Below are 19051 nucleotides of genomic sequence, written 5' to 3'. Positions count from 1 at the left end.
GATGTTCAAATTTATTAGGCCTTCTTGGTTCTCTTTTGCCATAGGCCTCCTACAGGATTTTTACCTATGAGGTATCCTCCTATGAGGATTTTTACCCTTTGCACATAACTCCAAATTCATATAGATCATCCTGTTCTTTTCTTGGGAACATAAAGGTACAAACTGGTTCACCTCTTGAATTGGTTCTGATTAATTGGTAGTGGTGCCCTGAAGCACTGGGTTTCTCTCAGTAGAAAAGAAAGACCAAGTAGCAATATATGTAATGGGCATGTAAGATTTGAGTAGAAAAAATGTGTCACTTATCTCCTGCTGCTACCGTTTCTTCTTCATTCATGCTGTCATGCCTGCCAGGCACTGACAGAACAGATTGAAAAATGGAATAAAACAAATGGCAAAGGAGGTGGAAGAGAGCCATGCTTAACTAGAAGCAAACTTTGAGGAAATCTAAATAAAAGTCAAGGTTAAGACTCAGAGTTCCTGATTTTGTGTGAAAGCGCTCTCCACATTACCCTGGGAAGCTCACTCCTCATCCTTAATCACATGCAACTCAATAAAAGCAAGACCATGACTGAACATGCGGCTTTTGGCTGGAAGAACTTTAAGATGGTTGTTGTTATTCTCAGAAGAATTAAATTAATTTCTTATCTCAGCTCAAAGCAAAGTCCTACAAACTTCTAGGCTATATAATTTCTCATTGACTTCAGGCAGAGATGAAAGTCATTTCGCTGACCCAACAATTTCACTGGCCTTGTCTTCTTCTAATGACCACTTTTCTTTTTTGTTCTTAACAGCTTGAGTAACAATGGAACCTTTCCATTGTCCCAGCTTCCAGCTTCTTTCCTGCATAGTTGAGGTGGGAAGGAACGACAGGGGAAAGATGAGAGCGTCATTCAAAGGAAAATCCTATTTTGTTGTGGAAAGCTCTGTTTCCGCCATCACTGGAAACTGGAACAATGTCCTGGTTCCCACAAGGAGAAACTCCTTTGTGCAAGAAACTCTTAGTAAACATTCTTTACCTCACGTCCTAAAAGCTTTGAAGTCCTAATGTCCATTCTTAGGAAGGCAAATCTCAATGCCACTTATTAGCAACAAGTCTCAGGGCCATTGCAAGATGTCGTGCATGTTTATGAGTTTTGCATAAGTCAGTTGCTCATGCATTTTGACTCCTTTAATTCTGAGGACACAAAATGTCTTAGTAGTGGGGAAAGGAGTAGACTGAAGGATGGGAAGGAACAAGGGACCCCTAGAGGAAGACAAGTTTCTCAGCTTCTCCCCTCATCTCTGGAACTCTGGGACCCTTTGTGTATTTAAAGCTACATTTGGGTCTGGTCAGATTGAGCAGACTGACCTCTACATCAGCATTGGTTTTGATTGGGCTCTAGCACAGGGTTTGGCTAAGGCCACAGCTCACTGAATCTCAGTGCAACACTTAAACTAAAAGCATTCAGACTTAGTACATTTTACTGCAAAGAGAAGGGGCAGGATTTAGTTTAACTGGATATGTGTTGGTTGGAAAGGATATGGGATGGAACATTCTTGGATGAGGTAGGCACCAGGTATCATCCAGCATAACAAGGGACACAGTCAGAATCTGTGCATCAGCACATATATTGCTTAGTGCAAGGAACTCTTAATATCATCATGGTAAAGAGGCAGAACAAGCTTGATGACACTATATCAGAAGATTGCAAAGCTTGAAGTCTAAGGCTTATACTAAATCCCATCAAATAAATATAAAAAGTTACCTAAATTTAAGTCCTATCATTCAACAAGTACAAAAGATCATCTACTGTGGAGGAGTTAAACATGAAGCACAGCAGTGTGTTACGAACTAATGTTTTATTTACAAGTCTAACTTGCAAGGGAGCTGCAAGTTTGCAGAGGATGGACCTATGCATGCTATCTGCGCCTATAAAATTCCTGTCACTGAGAAAGGATGGACTCCAAATTCCACCCTTTAAAACAGAGAGGTCTTAGAGATTTTGTAGGCTGCAGAATGTTCTTTGGTCAAGCCATGAATGGTGTGACATGACGGTAATTAATAAACATTCCAGATCTCCTCGCCTAATACACTGAAAAGGCTCTCCACATTTCCACCCCAGCTGGTGGTTGGGACAGTAATCCCAAGAAAACACTCCTTGGATTCATTTCTTCTGTATTTGAAAAGAGAGAATGCTTTGCACATACAATCTCCCTGTGCTGGGCTCTGCTAACAGCAGCTTTTCCAGATAGTCCACGTAATGGGGTTGGATAATCTATGTAGATTGTGGTTCCCCAGGCAGGAAGTGGGAGCAGGGAAGATGCTATGATGCAGTGGCTCTTCGGGGAAGACTTTGCCTCTCTAAGTGTCTTCCACCTTGGCTGAAATGGCCAGGCAGCTACATGTCATGCTATCTTTGGTGGCCAGATGACTAATCTAGGCACAAGTTCATTAACAGGAAGAAAAGTGGGAGGAATAAAATTATTCAAGGTTTTCTGAACCTTCTCCATCTGGCTTACCATGATGAATATTGTCAGGAAACAGATGCTTATCGACATGATAGAGAAGCTGTCCAGGAACCAGGTACACCAAATCACTGTGTTGGAGACACCCTGATTTTTCAAGGTCTCCTTCAGTCTCAACTCCTTCTCCAAGACGATGCTCTTTACTGTCATGGAGACAGAGTAGATCCAGGCCAGCACCATGAAGATAGGGAAACAGCGGTTCAGGATGATCATAAAACTAAAGCAAGAGGAGAGAAGCAGAATAGTAGATTGCCTTGTACCTGGTGGAGGTGGAGTAAATGTTTGTTGAATGAATATGTTGAGAACAAAGCCCAGGTGGAGGGAAAGGCAGAAAAATCTCCACCGGGCACTCAATGGACTTGACTCTTTTAATACATTGCACTTTGCCCCAAAGGATTACTTTTTCTTTAGAGCAAGACTGTAGCCTTTTGGTTAGCCCAGATGAAAACTCTGTGAGTAAAATGTGTAAATAAAATTGTACTACGTATGTTACACAGTATAGATGTTCTTTATAAGATCTCAGGCAGCTTTTTGGTTAGTCCAGATGAGTGCTCTGTAAGTGAAATGTGTAAATAAAATCATACTATGTATGTTACATAGTATAGAGCTTCTTGTAAGATCTCCCAGGAAAGGATTGCAGACTTGATGATGCAGGATGTGACTGGAATAGGTAGATACATGCTAACTGACACTGAAGCCCAAGAAGGTGGATAAAGGGAACTGGTGGTGGTGAGGTCAATAACTGGGCTCCCCAAGGGGTCAGCCAGTGAAGCACTGTCTACCCAGGAGGATCAAACCCCAGTTATACAGGAAGAGGCACAAAATAACTAATCAGTATGGCACTTTCAGAAGGCAACTGACCCAGCAACAAATCAATCAGTGATTCAATAGTCATTGACTCCACCAGCCATGTACTGGTGGAGTACATCCATGGATATTCATTCCAGTAAGCAGGGCAGAGTTGATATTCTGGAATTACTCTACTGTGAACTTTACATATGTTTTCCCTGTGCTTGATGAGATTATTATTTCTTGAAAACTGTTGGGTGTCACAGAAAGGGCCCAATTCCAGCGTGGGAGGGTTTCACTCAAGATGGCCCTAGGGAGAGAACCATAAATTCATAATGCCTGCCTGGGACCTGCCACCAGAGGGCTCTCCCACATTGAATGGCCAGAATCCCTACCCCCTCCTCACTGTTTACCCCACTTCCTTGCCGGTTACTCCTATTCTGATCTTAGAAGTAGAGCTGGGCTTTTGCCCCGGCTCCATTTCCCATCTCTGCCTATTGTCCAAACTTAAACTGACTGCAGAACAGCCCCTGTTATCTCTTCTAGTCTTCTGTAGAGCTGAAGGAGAACGGATTGGACTGAGGTGTTACACCCATACTGAGCTTTATTTTACTACCTTGCCAGCTGGCAATTTGACTCTTCCTTTTACAGGTTGTGCACGTTTATCTCCTCCCTGAACCCCGCAAACCCACACGTACACTATGGTGAACTTCCCAGTTTTCTTCTAGGAGTTGAATCCCTAAGCCAACTGCAGATCTCTGCTGCTGTCCTTGGGAGCATTTCTGCCCCCATCCACCATAGTAAATGAGCCCTCCCAGCCCCTTCTCCCTCTTTGTCCCTCCCTCTACCACCCCCCAAATGCATGTTCAGAAAACAGTGGGCTACTTGCTTAGTTTGCTACTGGCCACCAAATGTACAGGCCTGGGGATGGGGGTGGGCAGGCAGGGAGGGCCCAAGCTCATCCAACACATCCCTCTACCTTTTCATTAAGCATACATGATGAGAATGTTAATTAGGGAAGGAGCTGCATTATTCCAAGGCTCCTAGGAACCGGACCTACTTGTGATGCAGAGTCCTAATTTGCTGTTTTGGCAGTCACTGGGCAAACACTCTGACCTGAACCCTTCCACATACCAAACATACTACGTAGTGGAAATTTTAAAAGCCTTTGTCCCCTCCCCCAACTTCACTTCCCCTGCTTTAATTTTCACCTTCCCTTTTCCACCCACAACACCAGCTCCTTTCTCCCACTTTACTTGTCCATCTGACCCTGCCTGGAGTCGAGGAGAAGCAGGCTTCTCAATCAGAGCTCCATTCTCCCCGAGCCAGCCCCAGGCCCCGGGGTTTTTTTCTCCAAAGAGATTGAAGCCTGGGGAGCACCTCCACCTCACCCCACCCCAGCAACCTGATCAGCTTGTCCTGGAGGGGGATTGGGACCTCAGACTCACGAGTCATCCACGAAGCAGGGGTAAGGCATCTGCTGGAGGTAGATTCCAACTGGAACCTCAGCCTGGGCCTGACTCCTTGTGATCCCCTGTTCAACCATGTCCTGCAGATAGGCAAACCCGCCCCAGATGTATCGGAAGTCTTCCACAGGATCAGCTCTGGGGCCAGAATCCCAGTACCTAAGAAGAAACCGGAGAGAGGGACAAAGGATGGGAATGGGAATGGGAATGGACAGCTCACTCACTGGTCATAAGCACGAGGGGACTCTGTATTCACTCTCCTGAAACTTTCCCCTGAACTTTTCCACACTATCTGATTATATTTTCCAGTTCACAGGTTAAATCTCAGTTATGAACATTAGCCACAGCACGATTTGTAATTGCTGCTTTCATTCAAGTACTCCACTTTGAGCTTTACAAAATATCTTACTTCCTCTGATTTACCTTAATTTAATTGATTTACAGGCTGAGTCCAGTCTCAATCCCCTGCTCTGTACCAAATGTAATTTCCCAGTGACTTTGGTGAAACCTCATTTGCAGAATCTCTATGTGAAGATAACTCAGTACCTAGAGGTTTTCATCTCCAAATTGCACAAAGGCCAGCCAGGGACAAGTGCTGAGTTGAGGGGGTAAAGACACGGTAGCTGAACTCTCCTGGTCCCACCAACTAGCAGGATCTACTGTCTAGCTTAGTTCTTTGATATCAAAGTGCTTCTGTGCCTTTCTGAGTAACCTTTCTGCCCCTGAAGGAGATGGGTGGCCTGAGCCCACAGGAGCCCCCTTTCCTTGCCTCATACATCACTGGGGATGCCCAGGCCTTCTGAGATCTCCTGAAACATCACCTGTCTTTGATCTTATTGGTTTTCTCCACCACATCTATGTCCATTCGGATCTTGTACTTCACATGGGGTGGTAGGGAGCTGGTCCAGGGATACATGTCAGGAAATACCACACCAGCCCAGAACCTGTTTTCCTCCAGCAGAGACAGGGCTCGTTGGGTGAGTTGAAATTCATCATCGTAGCTTTCAAACTTATCCAGGATCAAGCACTGTGGATAATCACAAAGGTTGAGAGAGTCTGAGGAGCACCACCTGCAAAGACTCAACTGCAAGAAAATGGCAGAGGATCAGGGCTGCTGCCCCAGGGGATGGGTCAAAAGCAAGGAGACCTATAAACTTACTGTTTGCTTAACTCCGGGGTCTGGTGTCAAGTTTTCAATGTGTCTAGATTTGGGGGTGAAAGGGGGCTTAGGAACACTGACTTGCTCTCATCCCTGCAGATTTAGTGAGGACCGCACTATCGGGCTGTCCAAGTATGCAAGTCGTCAAAATGACAAAAATACTCCCAGCTCTCACTCCCCAGCATGGGGAGTCGAGGGAGTGGGGTCACATCAGATACAAGCTGCTTTGAAGATCAGAAAGCCTGCTAATAAAAGAGTTTTAAAGAGAGAGAGAAACAGTCCCAGCGGTAAACCTTCCTGCCTCTCTGCAAACACACAAGGATGGCCAGCTGAGGCAAGAACAAGGAGGAAGAAAGAAAATAACAGAAAGCCAAAGTGATTTCGTCAGGGAAATCATTTCCAGTTACAATTTTATGACAGGTAATGAGGATGGAGGAGGAATTTCCCAACATGTCTTTTTTTTTCTCCCCCGGAAGAGAAAAAAATCATTACCCAGAAAAGAGCAAAACTAAGAATTTCTTTAAATTTGAATATTGGGAGTTGTCCACTTTTACAGATTTGTTAAAGCATTGTATTGTACTTGGATGTGTTTTATCAACCTCCTGTTTCTATAATACACTGGGGTTATTGTGCGATGTTTCTTTCTTAGAATGTAACTCACAAGAGGTCAGCTGGCCTTGTCTTGATTAATCTGTTCATGGGATACTTACTGAGAGCTTGCAATGTGCCAGAGCCTGCTTGGCTCCAGGGATACAAGGAGGAAAGATAAAATCTCTTACTGAAAGAAACTCCAGACCTAATGAGGGAGAAGTTTGGAGTAAACCAACAATCAGAATGCAGAATGATCAGGTGCTGGTGAAAGCAAGCCTAGGGTAGTCTAGCAGCCCAGTGGAGGGATGAGGCTAAGTCTACCAGGGCAGGAGGCGGGGGTGTCCCAGAGGGCTGCCTGGAGGAAGAGACTCCTGAGCAGGATGAGAATAAGCAGGAATTAGCCAAGGGAAGAAAGCAAGGGAAAGGTCAGCTCAGGCACAGGGAACAGCTCTCAGGGTTTCCGGAGACCTGCAAGAATAGAATAGTGGTTCCCTTCCTTGGCTGTGCTTTAGAACCACCACAGAGCTTTAAAAAGACAACTATACTCAAGTCCCACCCCAAACAATGAAATCAGATTCTCAAGAGGCAGGGCCAAGTCATCAGCATTTTGTCAAACACTCCCCAGCTTGAGCCAATGTACAGAGAAGAACGTAGGTGAGCAGAGGTGAGAGGTAAGAGATGTGTACTAAGAAGGCAGGTGGGGACCAGGTCAGTTGCCCTGCTGGGTTTGCAGGGTGACCGGCCAACTGAGAGGTTTCATGGGATGCAGGGCTTTCCATGCTAAAATCAGGAGTTTCCTGGCAAACCCTAAAAAGCCACAAGAAACCACTGTAGGGTTTTAAGCAGAGGTATGACATATGAGATCAGACCAAGTTTCTGAAAGATGACTGGTGGTGGGAAGGGGGAGCAGGAAGCCTGGTTAGAAGGCTGTTGATGTAACACAGGCTTAAAGGAACACATTAACTCTCCCACAGAGCCTGTGAGTTAGTTACCTGGAATCCTCATTTTATTGAAGAGGAGACCTACCAGAGGTCACGCAGCTAGACAGTGGCAGAGCCTGCATTCTCTCCCCATTTTTCAACGCCAGGCCCAGACTTCTTCCCACACCAGGAGCCACAGGCAAAGCCTGATCCACAGGCTCTCCACGTGCTCACGATTGTCTTGCAAAGTAAGAGAGCACAGCTATTACTTATCTCTCTATTTTAAAATAATCTGTCTCTCTCTTCTTTTAAATCAGTTTGTCGAGTTTAGGACTGCATATATAGAGCTTTAGTATTGACAAATAGAGTGAACTTGAAATTAAATTTCTAAAATAATCATGAAAGTTCTTGGGGAGATGGAAATTCTCTGCAGTTTCTTTTAGCTGTGACACACACACACACACACACACACACACACACACACACACACACAGAGTATTCTACCAATTCCCTCATAGCATCACAGGGCACTTGGACAGACAGAGTCATAGAGGGGTCTTACAGTCTGATGTGCTTGCTTACTGATGAGGAAACTGGCATCCTAGGGCCTTGCCCCAGGTCAGTATAGGTCAGAAGCAGAATATGAATCCATGTTTTCAAGTGTCAAGCCTGAAGGGCGCTGCTGTCCCTTCACATTGCTCTAAGAGTAAGCCATACTCCAACTACGAAGTCGGAGCAACAGAATTCCTAAACAAGGTCTCTGGCCCCTGTCCAGTAGATCAGCACTGTCCAGTAGAACTTTCTGCAGTGATGGAAATGTTCTATTTCTGCCCTATCCAACATGGTAGCCAGTAACCACATATGGCTATTGAGTACTTGAAATGTGGCTAGTGCGTCTGAGGCACTGATTTTTTCACTTTAATTTATTTAAATTTAAATAGCAACATGTGGTTACTGCATTGGTTAGCACAGCTCTAGAGACAGTAAGTTCCTGGAGGTCAGGGGCCATGTCTTATTCATTAGGTCTCTGGAACAGTATTTCCTCATGAAAGGGACTCAATAAGTGTTTACTGAATTGAATTAATTCAAATTTAGAAGTCCCAAATGCTGCAAGAAATATAACTTTACTACTGTGTGTTTTGAACATAATCCTGTGCACCCAAAATCAGATGGTAAACTAGGAGAAATTAGTGAAAGGTGAATTTTTGATATAAAGTTAGTAAGAGTATAACTCTCAGTGAAGCAAAAAAGCTAATAAAAACAAACACATTTTAATAACGTGACTTTCCGAGCAATCTAGCCCATTCTCTTTGAACTCTCCTTTCATGTCTTAAAGGGAAATCTATACTGGAATAAGCGCTGATGTTTTCAGTGATATCGTTGAGTCCTGCAATGACGTGGGCTCCATCCTGGCTCTTTTATCAGGCAGCTGATTCACAGTCATGTTTCCTGCTGTATCCCCCTAGACTGGTACCCTGATACTCTCTGGAAAAACAAAACCAAAAGGTTCTCAAACACTCATTTTTACCCTGAAACATCTGACCCATTTTCAAAGTTGAATTATCATCTTTGGAAAGATGGTACAGGGTAGCGTTTGAATGCCATCCCCACTCTGCTGTTTCCTAACTGTGTGGCCTCTCTTTCCCTATCTGCGAGCTGGAGATACGCCTACCTCACAGGTGTGTTCTAAGGATCACATGAACTTGTTTGGGAAGGGCCAGCCAGTGCCGCCTGGTAAGAATAAAAGCTGATGCTTACTGCAGGCTCACAATATGACCAAAACTGGTCCAAGGGCTTTGCTTATATTAACCCCTTGAATCATCACAACCACTTTATGATTATCACTCCAAGCTCTCTTAAGAGGCATGATGAGCAAACTTCCTCTGGAGAGAGCCTGTGTTTTAACCATGTAGGATACTAAACTATTTCACAAGTAATGAGGACTCAATGATTACCATTTTTATTACTGTTTTTGCAAAATATCTTGAAAATCAAAAGAGTCTAGTGGCTTTTAAGCCCCTGCCAGGTTACCTTTCATTTATGACAGCTGCTTGTCTGGGGAAGAAGGCAGTTATTTTTTAAAAACAATATGGCTGGGAACATAACCCATCCCAAGCTGATCTATAGCAACTCATCTAGTTAGAACAATGCTACGGACAGAAGCCAAAGCTCTGTGTCCACCTGGGCAATGGAGGGTGGCAGTGGGGTGGGTCCTAAGCCACTGGTGTTCACTAGCTTGCTCATTGGCCATTAGGTGAAAGTCAGACAACTCTACCAGAGGAAGGTCTTATGAAGCTAATCCAGAACATCTTCCTGAGGTCAAGGCAGAGCAATTGCAGATTTGGACATGAGTCAGAACTCCCTGGGTCATCCACTGAGGTATGACTCATGATGTACCCTTGCATTCTCATGGGGAGGCCACCTGGCTAACAGCAAATGACCTCGTTCCCTTTTGGTACTTGCTCTGGTCCCTGAAGTTAAGATCTTGGCTAACGAGCATGTATATTGATGAGAGTGTGTACATGAGTGTGTTTGGGAGGCAATGATGAATGACTAAACCCTTAACCAAGGTTATGGATTTTGACATATCTGGTGTGGTCTGATTAGCTTGTAAGTTAACACATAGTAGGTTCTAATGAGACTGAAGCCACAGAGTCTGTTTATAAAAGCTATTTGGTTCTACACAGAGAGAAACTGTGTGACCATGGATGTTAGGGAAGAATACTGTAGGTAGGTAAGTAATGGCTAGTGTAAGAGGCTCAGCATAAAAATAGCACCAGTACTGGGAAAGAAATTCAAAGGGCATCTTCACTGATTAAAAATTCATTGTCTCACGGCTTCAGAGGCAGATTCTGGGCAAATTTTGCAAGCAGAATTCAGAATCTCAAAGAGAATTGTTATAACGCCCTGTGATAGCCAAGGGCAGTAAAGCAAGAGAAGAGGTTTCCTTGTCTCCTTCCGTTCCCAACTACTGTGGCCAAAATCTGGGTGGCAGGACCACTGCCATTTGAAGCCCACACATATCCTACAATTCCTTGTTTGTTGTTTTGCTGATACTCACCAGGAACCAGAGTGCACCCTGGCGGAAGAGGTGTGGCTCTCTCCAGGGCAGGCAGCTGTGTTTAAGACCTCTGGAGAATGCAGTCACTTGTTTACACAGCTAAATCAAACACTACCTTGGGAGAAGAAGCTGCAGTAGCAGCAGGCTTCCTTCTTCAACTGTGACCTCTCCAACTCTAATTCGAACACATTAAATAATAGATAAATTATCTATTAAGTGGGAAACGATGTCCAGTGGAGGCAAAGAGAGAAAGAATCTCTTTTTCTGCTTGAACCTGATAATCAAAGGGGATTGGCACTCTGTGCTGACACAGTACTTTGACTAATACACCCAGGACATGTGAGGGATAAGAAAAGCACTACACCCTGAGAGACACTGCCTCTACAATCCTGCCTCTTACAAATTTGACTTCCACACTCAGGCTGAGAACAAAGCGGCTGATGAATGCCAACTGAGGTCTCAAGTGGTCCCGCTGGTGGACCTGGAGACACGTGGGGTTCCTTCTGGAAAATGCCAATGGATGTGGGCAAACATCCCAGAATGAATTTCCTGGCATATCTAGACCATAACACTCAAGATTTGTTTCCCAACACATGGAAAAAGCCACTGGATAAAATAGTTTTGGGCTGTTTGAGTTGGTTGAGATGGTGAGGTAGAGGCCAAAGGCGTTGCCATACATTTTATCTAACACACCGGGCACCGTGAACAGACATCTGAAATGTTCAACCACAAAGAGTGAGGAAATGCACCACGACAGGAAAACAAAGGGATAGGAAATGCACAGCTGTTAAAAAATGTCCGTTCCTAAAATAAATAAATACAATAATGAAACAAATAAAAAGGTCAGGTTGGAGCATGAAGACTCACACTAGGACAAAGCCACCAGGTGATGCTTCCTGTGTAGTTAGGTCCAAGGAAAGACAGAATAGCCTGGCTGACGACGGCAGGGGATTTTAGCTCTCAAAGCTTTCTTGTTTAACCATTCCAACAACTTTGGGAGGTAAGTGTTACCATATTCAAAATATTTAATAATCAGCAGAGCTGGGCACTGACCATTGAAAGGACCTGCCAGTCACAAACACCCAGTCCAGCCACACTGGTGAACACTGCCCTAGCTGTAGCTTCACTTATCATCCTTATTTTTCAGGCAGGGGAACAGTGATATTGCCCGAAATCACAGAGCTGGTACATCATGGCAAGACTGGGGTTTCAGAAAGATCTCACTGGAGGCAGTCTGGGAGCTGAACAGAAGCAGTGAGAGACCAGAGGCCCAGAGACCAGCTAGGAGAGATGGTACAGGCCCTAGTAAACAGAGGCCATACATGGAAAGGGTGAGGAAGGGGGATTTCAGAGATAATTTGGAAGATATTTGACAGTCCTTGGAGGATTTGTGACATTTTGACTTCGGATTTGTGTAACTTGTTTCTCCTCCATTAGATTGAATTCTAGCAGCTCCTTGAGATACCACTACTAAGGCCTTATTTAATGACAAGCTTATCTCTCTCAATAGAATGTGAGCTTCTAGGGGTCAGGGATTAATTGTATTTATTCAGAGGTAGGTAGTTCAATTCATGCGAATATATGAATGACTGAATGAGCTCAAATCTCTTTGGTTTCCTACTCTAAACCTAGTTATTTCCAAGCAGAAAAGACTGAATCACAATAGTGTCTGTTATTCTGAATATAACAAAATAATTGCTGTCCCTATCCAACTCATTATGTAATTTATCCAAACAATACTGACTGAACCCCCTACTAATATGCCCCTTGTGGTACAAGAAAGAACTTCCTCTTCAGAGCCAGACAGGTCTGGATTAGAATTCTGGATCCACCTCTTATCTGCTGTGGTATGTTAGGCAAGTTAGTTTTTAATTCTATAAAATGATAACAATTACGCCTGCTGGGCAGGTAGTTAGGAGCGTTGCATGAGATGACATGTAAGAGGGCCCAACATAGTGGCTGGCTCACAGCAGGCTCAAATACAAGTTCCTTTCTTCTACCTACAACTCGAGCCCAGCCCCCCTCCTCCCCAAACTGTGTTCTCCTTCCTCAGCCCAGTTCTATGTTTCTGAGAGACCGATGAGCCATAAAATAAGGTCATTGCCCATGAGTTGCTTATGATCCAGTTCATGGCTCTTAAAATAATATTGCTCTAATGGTGTAGACTTTTGTACCCTTCTGACCTTTCCCCTGACTTCTCCCTAGCCTCCCAATGCACATTTGGAGACAATGAATCAACAGAAGAAAGCACTAGGACAGATATTATGCGAATCCCTAAACATCTAACTAAAGTAAATTACATGATCAGTAGCTTTACCTTCCTAATCCTATTTTTATTTAGGCTAGCCTGAAAAATACGCTCCCTGAGCACATTCTGGTTGGGTGGTGGTGGCATGTGGCCAGGACCATGCAAGGTACAGAGGAAAGGTGGTCCACAAAAATCCCCCTACTGATAATTCATCAACAAGATAATCACCATGTAGATAATAAAGAGTTATGCACATATATTGAGTGTGTTGACAGCAGAGGTAAAAGCAGTTAATGAATACATGTTTTTTCAAGACTTAGGGAAAGGAAGTTGTAACTGGTTAAAGTACAATTTTATGCCTTGATCAGAGGTATTTTCATATTAAAGTTTGGCTGAATTCAGCTTTCTGATGCTAAATTCAAGACCTGAAATTCAAATATACTATGAAATTAAAATACACTGTGAATTCTAAATAGTATTCCATCTGTGCCAGGCCTAACCCTTCGCTAAACAAAGAAATCAAAGGGGAGGGGTGTGGATATTTGTTTAAACTAAAGGGTTATCAGAGGAATTTTTCTAATTGTGCTTTTCTCAGAAGAAAAATATATGTGAATAAGACATATAAATTATGAATGTAAGCGTATACACATACCAGTTTAAGATATTTACCTACATGAAGACTCATTTGCCCTCAGCCTCCTTAGACTTGGAGAAGGTGATCAGAAGGCCTGTAGAGATGACTCTTCCCACGTGTTAGAGATGTGATGCTCCCAAAATGTCACCTTCACCCCTTTCCCTGGTTGACTGCCCACCTTCTGACCAGGAAGTCTGTCTTTTATTCTTGGTTTTTTTTTTTCCCTGCTAAGGGCAGGGGATCAGGGGAAAGACTAAACATGGTTATGGGATGAATAAGGTTATAGAAGCCCTTTATTGAGGACGTGCTCCAAGGACAAAAAGAGTTCTGGAGCCACTGAACCACTGTCCACAGAAGGGCCAGAATGGCCCCAGAGACATCCTCCTGGGCCTTCAGGAATGGACTGAAAGTCCTGATTCTAAGCCAATTCACAAGGTTAATATGAAGAGTGGCTTCACATCCTGGTTAATGCTTACACAAAGTGAGTCTGAGAAAAAGCTACATTCCTCACGTGGTCTGTGGTTCAAGGGTGGACATCCTTGTGGTTCATAGCAAGAGCTGCCATGCATCAAATGGCTCTACTATGTGCCCAGCCCTCTCCAATCTCATCCTCACAGCCGCTTGGAAAGGGGGGCACTAACAGCCCCACCTAAGAGATGGGGAATCGGGGGCAGAGAATTTATACACAGATTTAACTAGTCAATGGCACAAATGTATTGAGTGCCCTGCACGCTTCACTCACTTTATCTTTAACAACAACTATCTGGATTTTACAGATAAGAAAATTGAGCCTTAGCAGGTAAAGTGTCTTTCCCAGAGTGATGTAGCTCATGGGCAGAGATCCAGGCCCATTTATCCTCACTGGCAGGTGAGAAGGTTCCCCAAGCAGTGGCTTAACATGGCATACAATGACCAAGCAAGGCAGCTCCGGAGGAATGGGACACTCTCCAGGATACTCAGTGGAATGTCCAGTAACTAAGGCCTCACCCCGAGCAGAAAGAAAGAGGACTTAGCCCTTCTATTAGGTGAAGAGAAAACTTATTGAATCACTCCCCTTTCCTGTAATGACAAAAGGCTTAAAAGTTTGCTCTTAGTTCTTGGACCTTCTGTTGTTCAATACCACATCTGAGTGCAGCACTGACCTGAACTGACATAATTTACATTTTAGAGTATTTTTGCTGAATTTTCCTGAAATGATTTTTTTCGTTTTTGGAATAGGCAGGGAAGTAGGCATCAAGGCTGGCCCAGAAGTTCTCAAGGCTCTTTAATGAAAGTCATATTACTGAAAAGGAGAGGCTCAGTCAAGCCTTGAACAGCCTATGAAGGAACATGCTTGCTGCCCTGTCCTGGAGAGGCCATCATGAAGAGGTTTTCATGTCCTGTCTGCTACTGAGTAGTCCTCAGGATGAGAGCTGGGGAGTTTCCAAAGCTCCTCCAGACTTCCCAAAACACAAGGACAAAAGCGGAAAATTCCAGGACCAGTTGTAATGACTGGATTCTACCTTACCGCTTTTCAACAATGCCCCCCCAACCCCCCCACCCCCACCCCCGCCCCGTCTTCTCCTTTCAGTTCATTCCCCATCACTTTCCTCCTTCCTCCCACTCCCCTGCTCCCCAGGGCAGGAAGATCAGAAACCTCAGCATAATTACCTGCTGGGTTTCTGCCACCATCAAAACCCCTTTTAGGAACCCCTGGGGCAGGCCACTGACCTGTGGCAGTGTCGGCCTTTGCTTAGGAGCATTTCGCTGGGCTAATGCGATTGCAAGGCCCCAGGGAAGTGTTGGTGGCTTATGTGAGATGCGATTAGCAGTTTTGTAATCCCTAGAGGAGCACCAGGAGTGGCTCAGTGGCTGGGCCTGATTTCACTAATTCCACTCTCCTCCTCCCAAACAGTATTTTTTGTTTGTTTGTATTTTACTAAAAAGTTAATATTTATTAAGTGCTTACTAAATGCCAGGCACTGTCTTAAGTGCTTTGCATGAATTAACTCAGTTAATTCTCATAACAAGCCTATTAGGTAAGTATTATTAATATCCCCACTTCACAGATGCAGAAACTGAGGCACAGCTAGCAGGGATTTGAACCCAGGTGGTCTGGCTCCAGAGACTGAATTCTTAACCTTTTAATATATACTAAGTATCTGTTGGGTGCCTGGTGCTACATTAAGCACAAGCTACATGGAAAAAATGATCCTTCAAGAAAACAAGCCCTTTACATCACCATGCAAATGTCAGGTCAAACCTAAGAAGTATTCTTTATACTGATACGTAGTACCTCACAAAAATATTGTGAGACCCACTGAACTCTATTCTGCAAGAATAAAGGAACAGAGTGCCTCCATCTGCACCCCATCCAAAAAATCCTGCCTGTATTATAAGCACTGTGGTGGATGGTGGTGGGCATGGCCAGGGATGGGGACTTAGCTGGTAGAGGCACCGTGAGAAGAAGACGATGTCAACTGAGTAATTGTACAAGGGGAATCCAAGGTCCCACCAATCCAACAGGTTTGTAAAAATACAGATTACCAGGCCTCTTCCCTGGGAATTCTGAGTCAGTTGATCTGGGTTTGTGTCCAGAAATCTGTTTTATAAAAAGCACCCATGGTCATTCTTGTCTTCAGACAAGCTGGGAATCACTTTGTAATGACCTGAACTTTGGCTGTGCTGCTGCCACACCTGACCCCTGCTGAAAGGCCACCTAGAGAGCCTGTGCTAATATTTCCATGGTTCTGGAGACAGAGCATCACACACTCCAGGGAAATTCTGGTGGCGCCAAGGGCAGCAGGGAGTCCTTAAGAGCACCGTGGTGACAGCTGGTGCCGGGCTTTTTCTCACTAGTTATTTATCCTCAGGACCAAGGAGTCTGGGGAGAGGGGCTTGCTCTTGGGGGCCACTGGCTTAATTCCCTCTCCTATTGCCCAGAGCATCTTCTACCTGCTAATGGTTCTATATGACATGAGGCCCAGTGGCAGGTGTGATAAGCCCTCAGGTGGAGATGTTCCCTGGAAGTTTGAGGTCGAAAATTCAAGAATAACTAGGATGGGCTCCTTGACTCTGATAACTCCAGCCTGCTGATCTGCCAGAGACGGACATGTTAACAGCTAACTTGAATCTAACTTGAATACGGTCTGAAAGAGATATAAAGAGGGGGCCAGGGAAGCACAGAGGAGTGAATGACTTAACCTATGTCGAAGCGGAAGTGACATTTGAGAGCTAAGTCTCAAACAGTGAATGAAGAGAAGCTCAATAGATGGAGAAGGAAAAGTCCTTTCAGACTTCTCTGCCTTGTGTTTCTTCTTTTGGGGAAATACCCTCCCCGAATTCACAGTAATCCTGCTCAGTCCATGAGACTCAGATGAAGCCAACTGTGCTTTCCTTACCTCGTGGTGGTACACAATCCGCTGAGGGACTGGGGATAGGTAGAGTGGCCAGGCCAATTTGAGAACTCTCTAGGAGTATTATGTATGCTATGGGAAAGCCACTCCCTCTTTCTGTGTAGTTTTTGGGATAAAGATGACCACTGAGGGCTGTGAGCAGCTGACACACTACCAAATGGAAAGGGTCTGGCTGAGATCAAAGCTGGGCCAAGGCAAACAGAAAGGTAAGATGGAAGGACACAGTGTCCTAGGTCCCCTGAACTTCCGGGTTATGTCAACCAGTAAATTCTCTTTTTCATTTAAGCAAAAAGGCTCTCATAAATAGGCAGAGAAACAGCCATTTGCAAAGAATGAAATCATGAGAAGCTGGGGTGTCCCTGAGGGTGGTGGAAGGACCTGTGGAGCAGAGCTGAAGGTGTATGAGTGAGCAGAGGCTGGGAAGGTGGGCTGGAGCAGGTTTGGAAGGGACTTGTGTTCCCTGAGGATGAGTCATTAAGATTGTACGAGTGACAGTGATGCCAGCAGATGTGTGTTTGGAATGTAACTCTGGTGTCAGCGTGGAGAAGCGCCTGAACCAACAGAGACTGGACCCTGGAGTCCAGGGAGTGAGCCTTTAGAACAGGCTAGTGGAGAGATGACAAGGCCTCTGGGGCTCAGAGAGCCTGGCAAGCAAGAGGAGGAGTTGAGAAATACCTAGAGATGAGGAGACAAAGCTCAGTGACTGGATGTAACAGAGGCAGTGGAGGGGTCAGGACGGCAGGCTCTGAATTCAGGCACACCGGATCTGCATCCTGTCTGTTCTACCTAATAGCTGTGAGATGGGATCTTATTTAAACTCTTTAAGCCTCAGCTTCTGCACCTGTAAAGTGGGAATGATGATAGCATACACTTGATGGAGCTATCAGAGGACTGAATGAACTAAGGTACGTAAAAGCGCTTAGCACAGTGCTTGGCAAAAGGTTACACAGTAAATGAGAGCTGTTGAGTGGAAGGTGATTTAAGGTTGACCCTTAAACCTCTAGCTTGAGAATTTGGAAAACTGCAGGGGACCGTGATCAGGACAGGCAATGCTGGAGGAGGAGAGGCTTTATGGGTAGGGAGAATACAGATTTGTTTTGGACATGTTGAGGCTGATGTGCCTATATAACCCGGGGGTGGGAGTGTCCAGCAGGCAGGGGGACCTCGGAACTTGAGGTTTGGTGGACACTACCAATGGACAGCCACTGAAGCAATGGCAGACAGGAGATGGCTGAGGACAGACACAACACTGTATGAGCTACAAGGCAGAAGGAGTAGCCAAGGAGGAGTCAGGGAGCTGTTAGGAGGCAGAAGATGTGAAGAGGGAACTATTTAATTGTGGATAAGCTGTTAGAGAACAGGATCCATCTCTGGGGGCTGTGGGAATTCTTGTTTCTTCAGTGGGGAAAATGAGATTTGAAACCCAAGACCACTTGACTTCCTAAGGGATCTCTGGCTCCACCTACAGGGCTGTCCTAGAGGGGCCCAATGTGGCCCTCAGGTGGCTTGCTGCCCTTACCTCCAGGTATTGATTAGCCAGGCGTAGCGTGCGATCAGTGATGTTAAATATATCCCTCCAGTCGAAGTTGTCCCTGTCATCAGCCTGGCCCTCTCGTGGACCTCTATAGAGGAAGTTCAGTACGGCTTCGGCAGTAATACCTTCTTCACCAAGCTGCCTATTCCAAGAGGCTTTTACTGTTGGGTTCTCCAGGGTGTCCTTGGGAAGAAGCAATACAGTTACAGCATTTAGAATTCCACAGGATCTTTGGTCTTGTTTTTAGGCCATTTCTAATTTTTAACAAATAGGATAGACTTTAAGGCTCCCTAAAAATCTAGTGGGTTTTCTTCCATCATAAGGCATATCTATCTATATCCCATTTCCCCCCAATACATAGGTCTCTATAACAGAGGGGAGACGTTTACGTGGGGATGGGGGAGAGGGGCAGGGAAATGGTATATAGGAAGCTTTCTTTTTCTTAAGGATTTTCTTTGGTTCCCTTTTAATTATCCCTGCTATGCAGGACTCTTATCTCCTGGTTTTGTGAAACTGAAAATGAGACCAGAGAGACACACTCAACCACCTTTTGCAGTTACAGAGCTGGCCCCCTGGGGAGATGCCCCTCTGAATCTGAGGCCCTCAAGTGAATTCATAACAGCAAGAAACCTCAGGAGGTCACTGGTCTTATGGCGGTTTTCACATTTCCCCAGAGTTTCAGAAACCTATATCCCACCCAAAGTTGGTGATTCCACATGATGACAGCTTCCAAAACTGGTGCTTATTAT

At 44.8% G+C, this 19051-nt stretch overlaps 1 protein-coding gene across 1 annotated transcript in view; it reads right to left on the bottom strand.

The window, feature by feature from the left end:
• ABCA4 (ATP binding cassette subfamily A member 4) overlaps positions 1 to 19051 on the bottom strand; it is a 137311-nt gene that overhangs the window by 71984 nt on the left and 46276 nt on the right. The window contains exons 12-15 of the mRNA XM_061183907.1: positions 18288 to 18485; positions 5582 to 5787; positions 4743 to 4919; positions 2500 to 2722 (exon numbers count right to left, since the gene is read on the bottom strand). Of these exons, the coding sequence (XP_061039890.1) occupies positions 2500 to 2722; positions 4743 to 4919; positions 5582 to 5787; positions 18288 to 18485 (804 nt within the window). The remainder of the gene's footprint in view (positions 1 to 2499; positions 2723 to 4742; positions 4920 to 5581; positions 5788 to 18287; positions 18486 to 19051) is intronic.

The sequence above is a fragment of the Eubalaena glacialis genome, chromosome 3 (genome assembly GCF_028564815.1).
Source record: "Eubalaena glacialis isolate mEubGla1 chromosome 3, mEubGla1.1.hap2.+ XY, whole genome shotgun sequence".
Classification (NCBI taxonomy): Eukaryota; Metazoa; Chordata; class Mammalia; order Artiodactyla; family Balaenidae; genus Eubalaena; species Eubalaena glacialis.
This window is presented reverse-complemented; position numbering and strand designations above follow the sequence as displayed.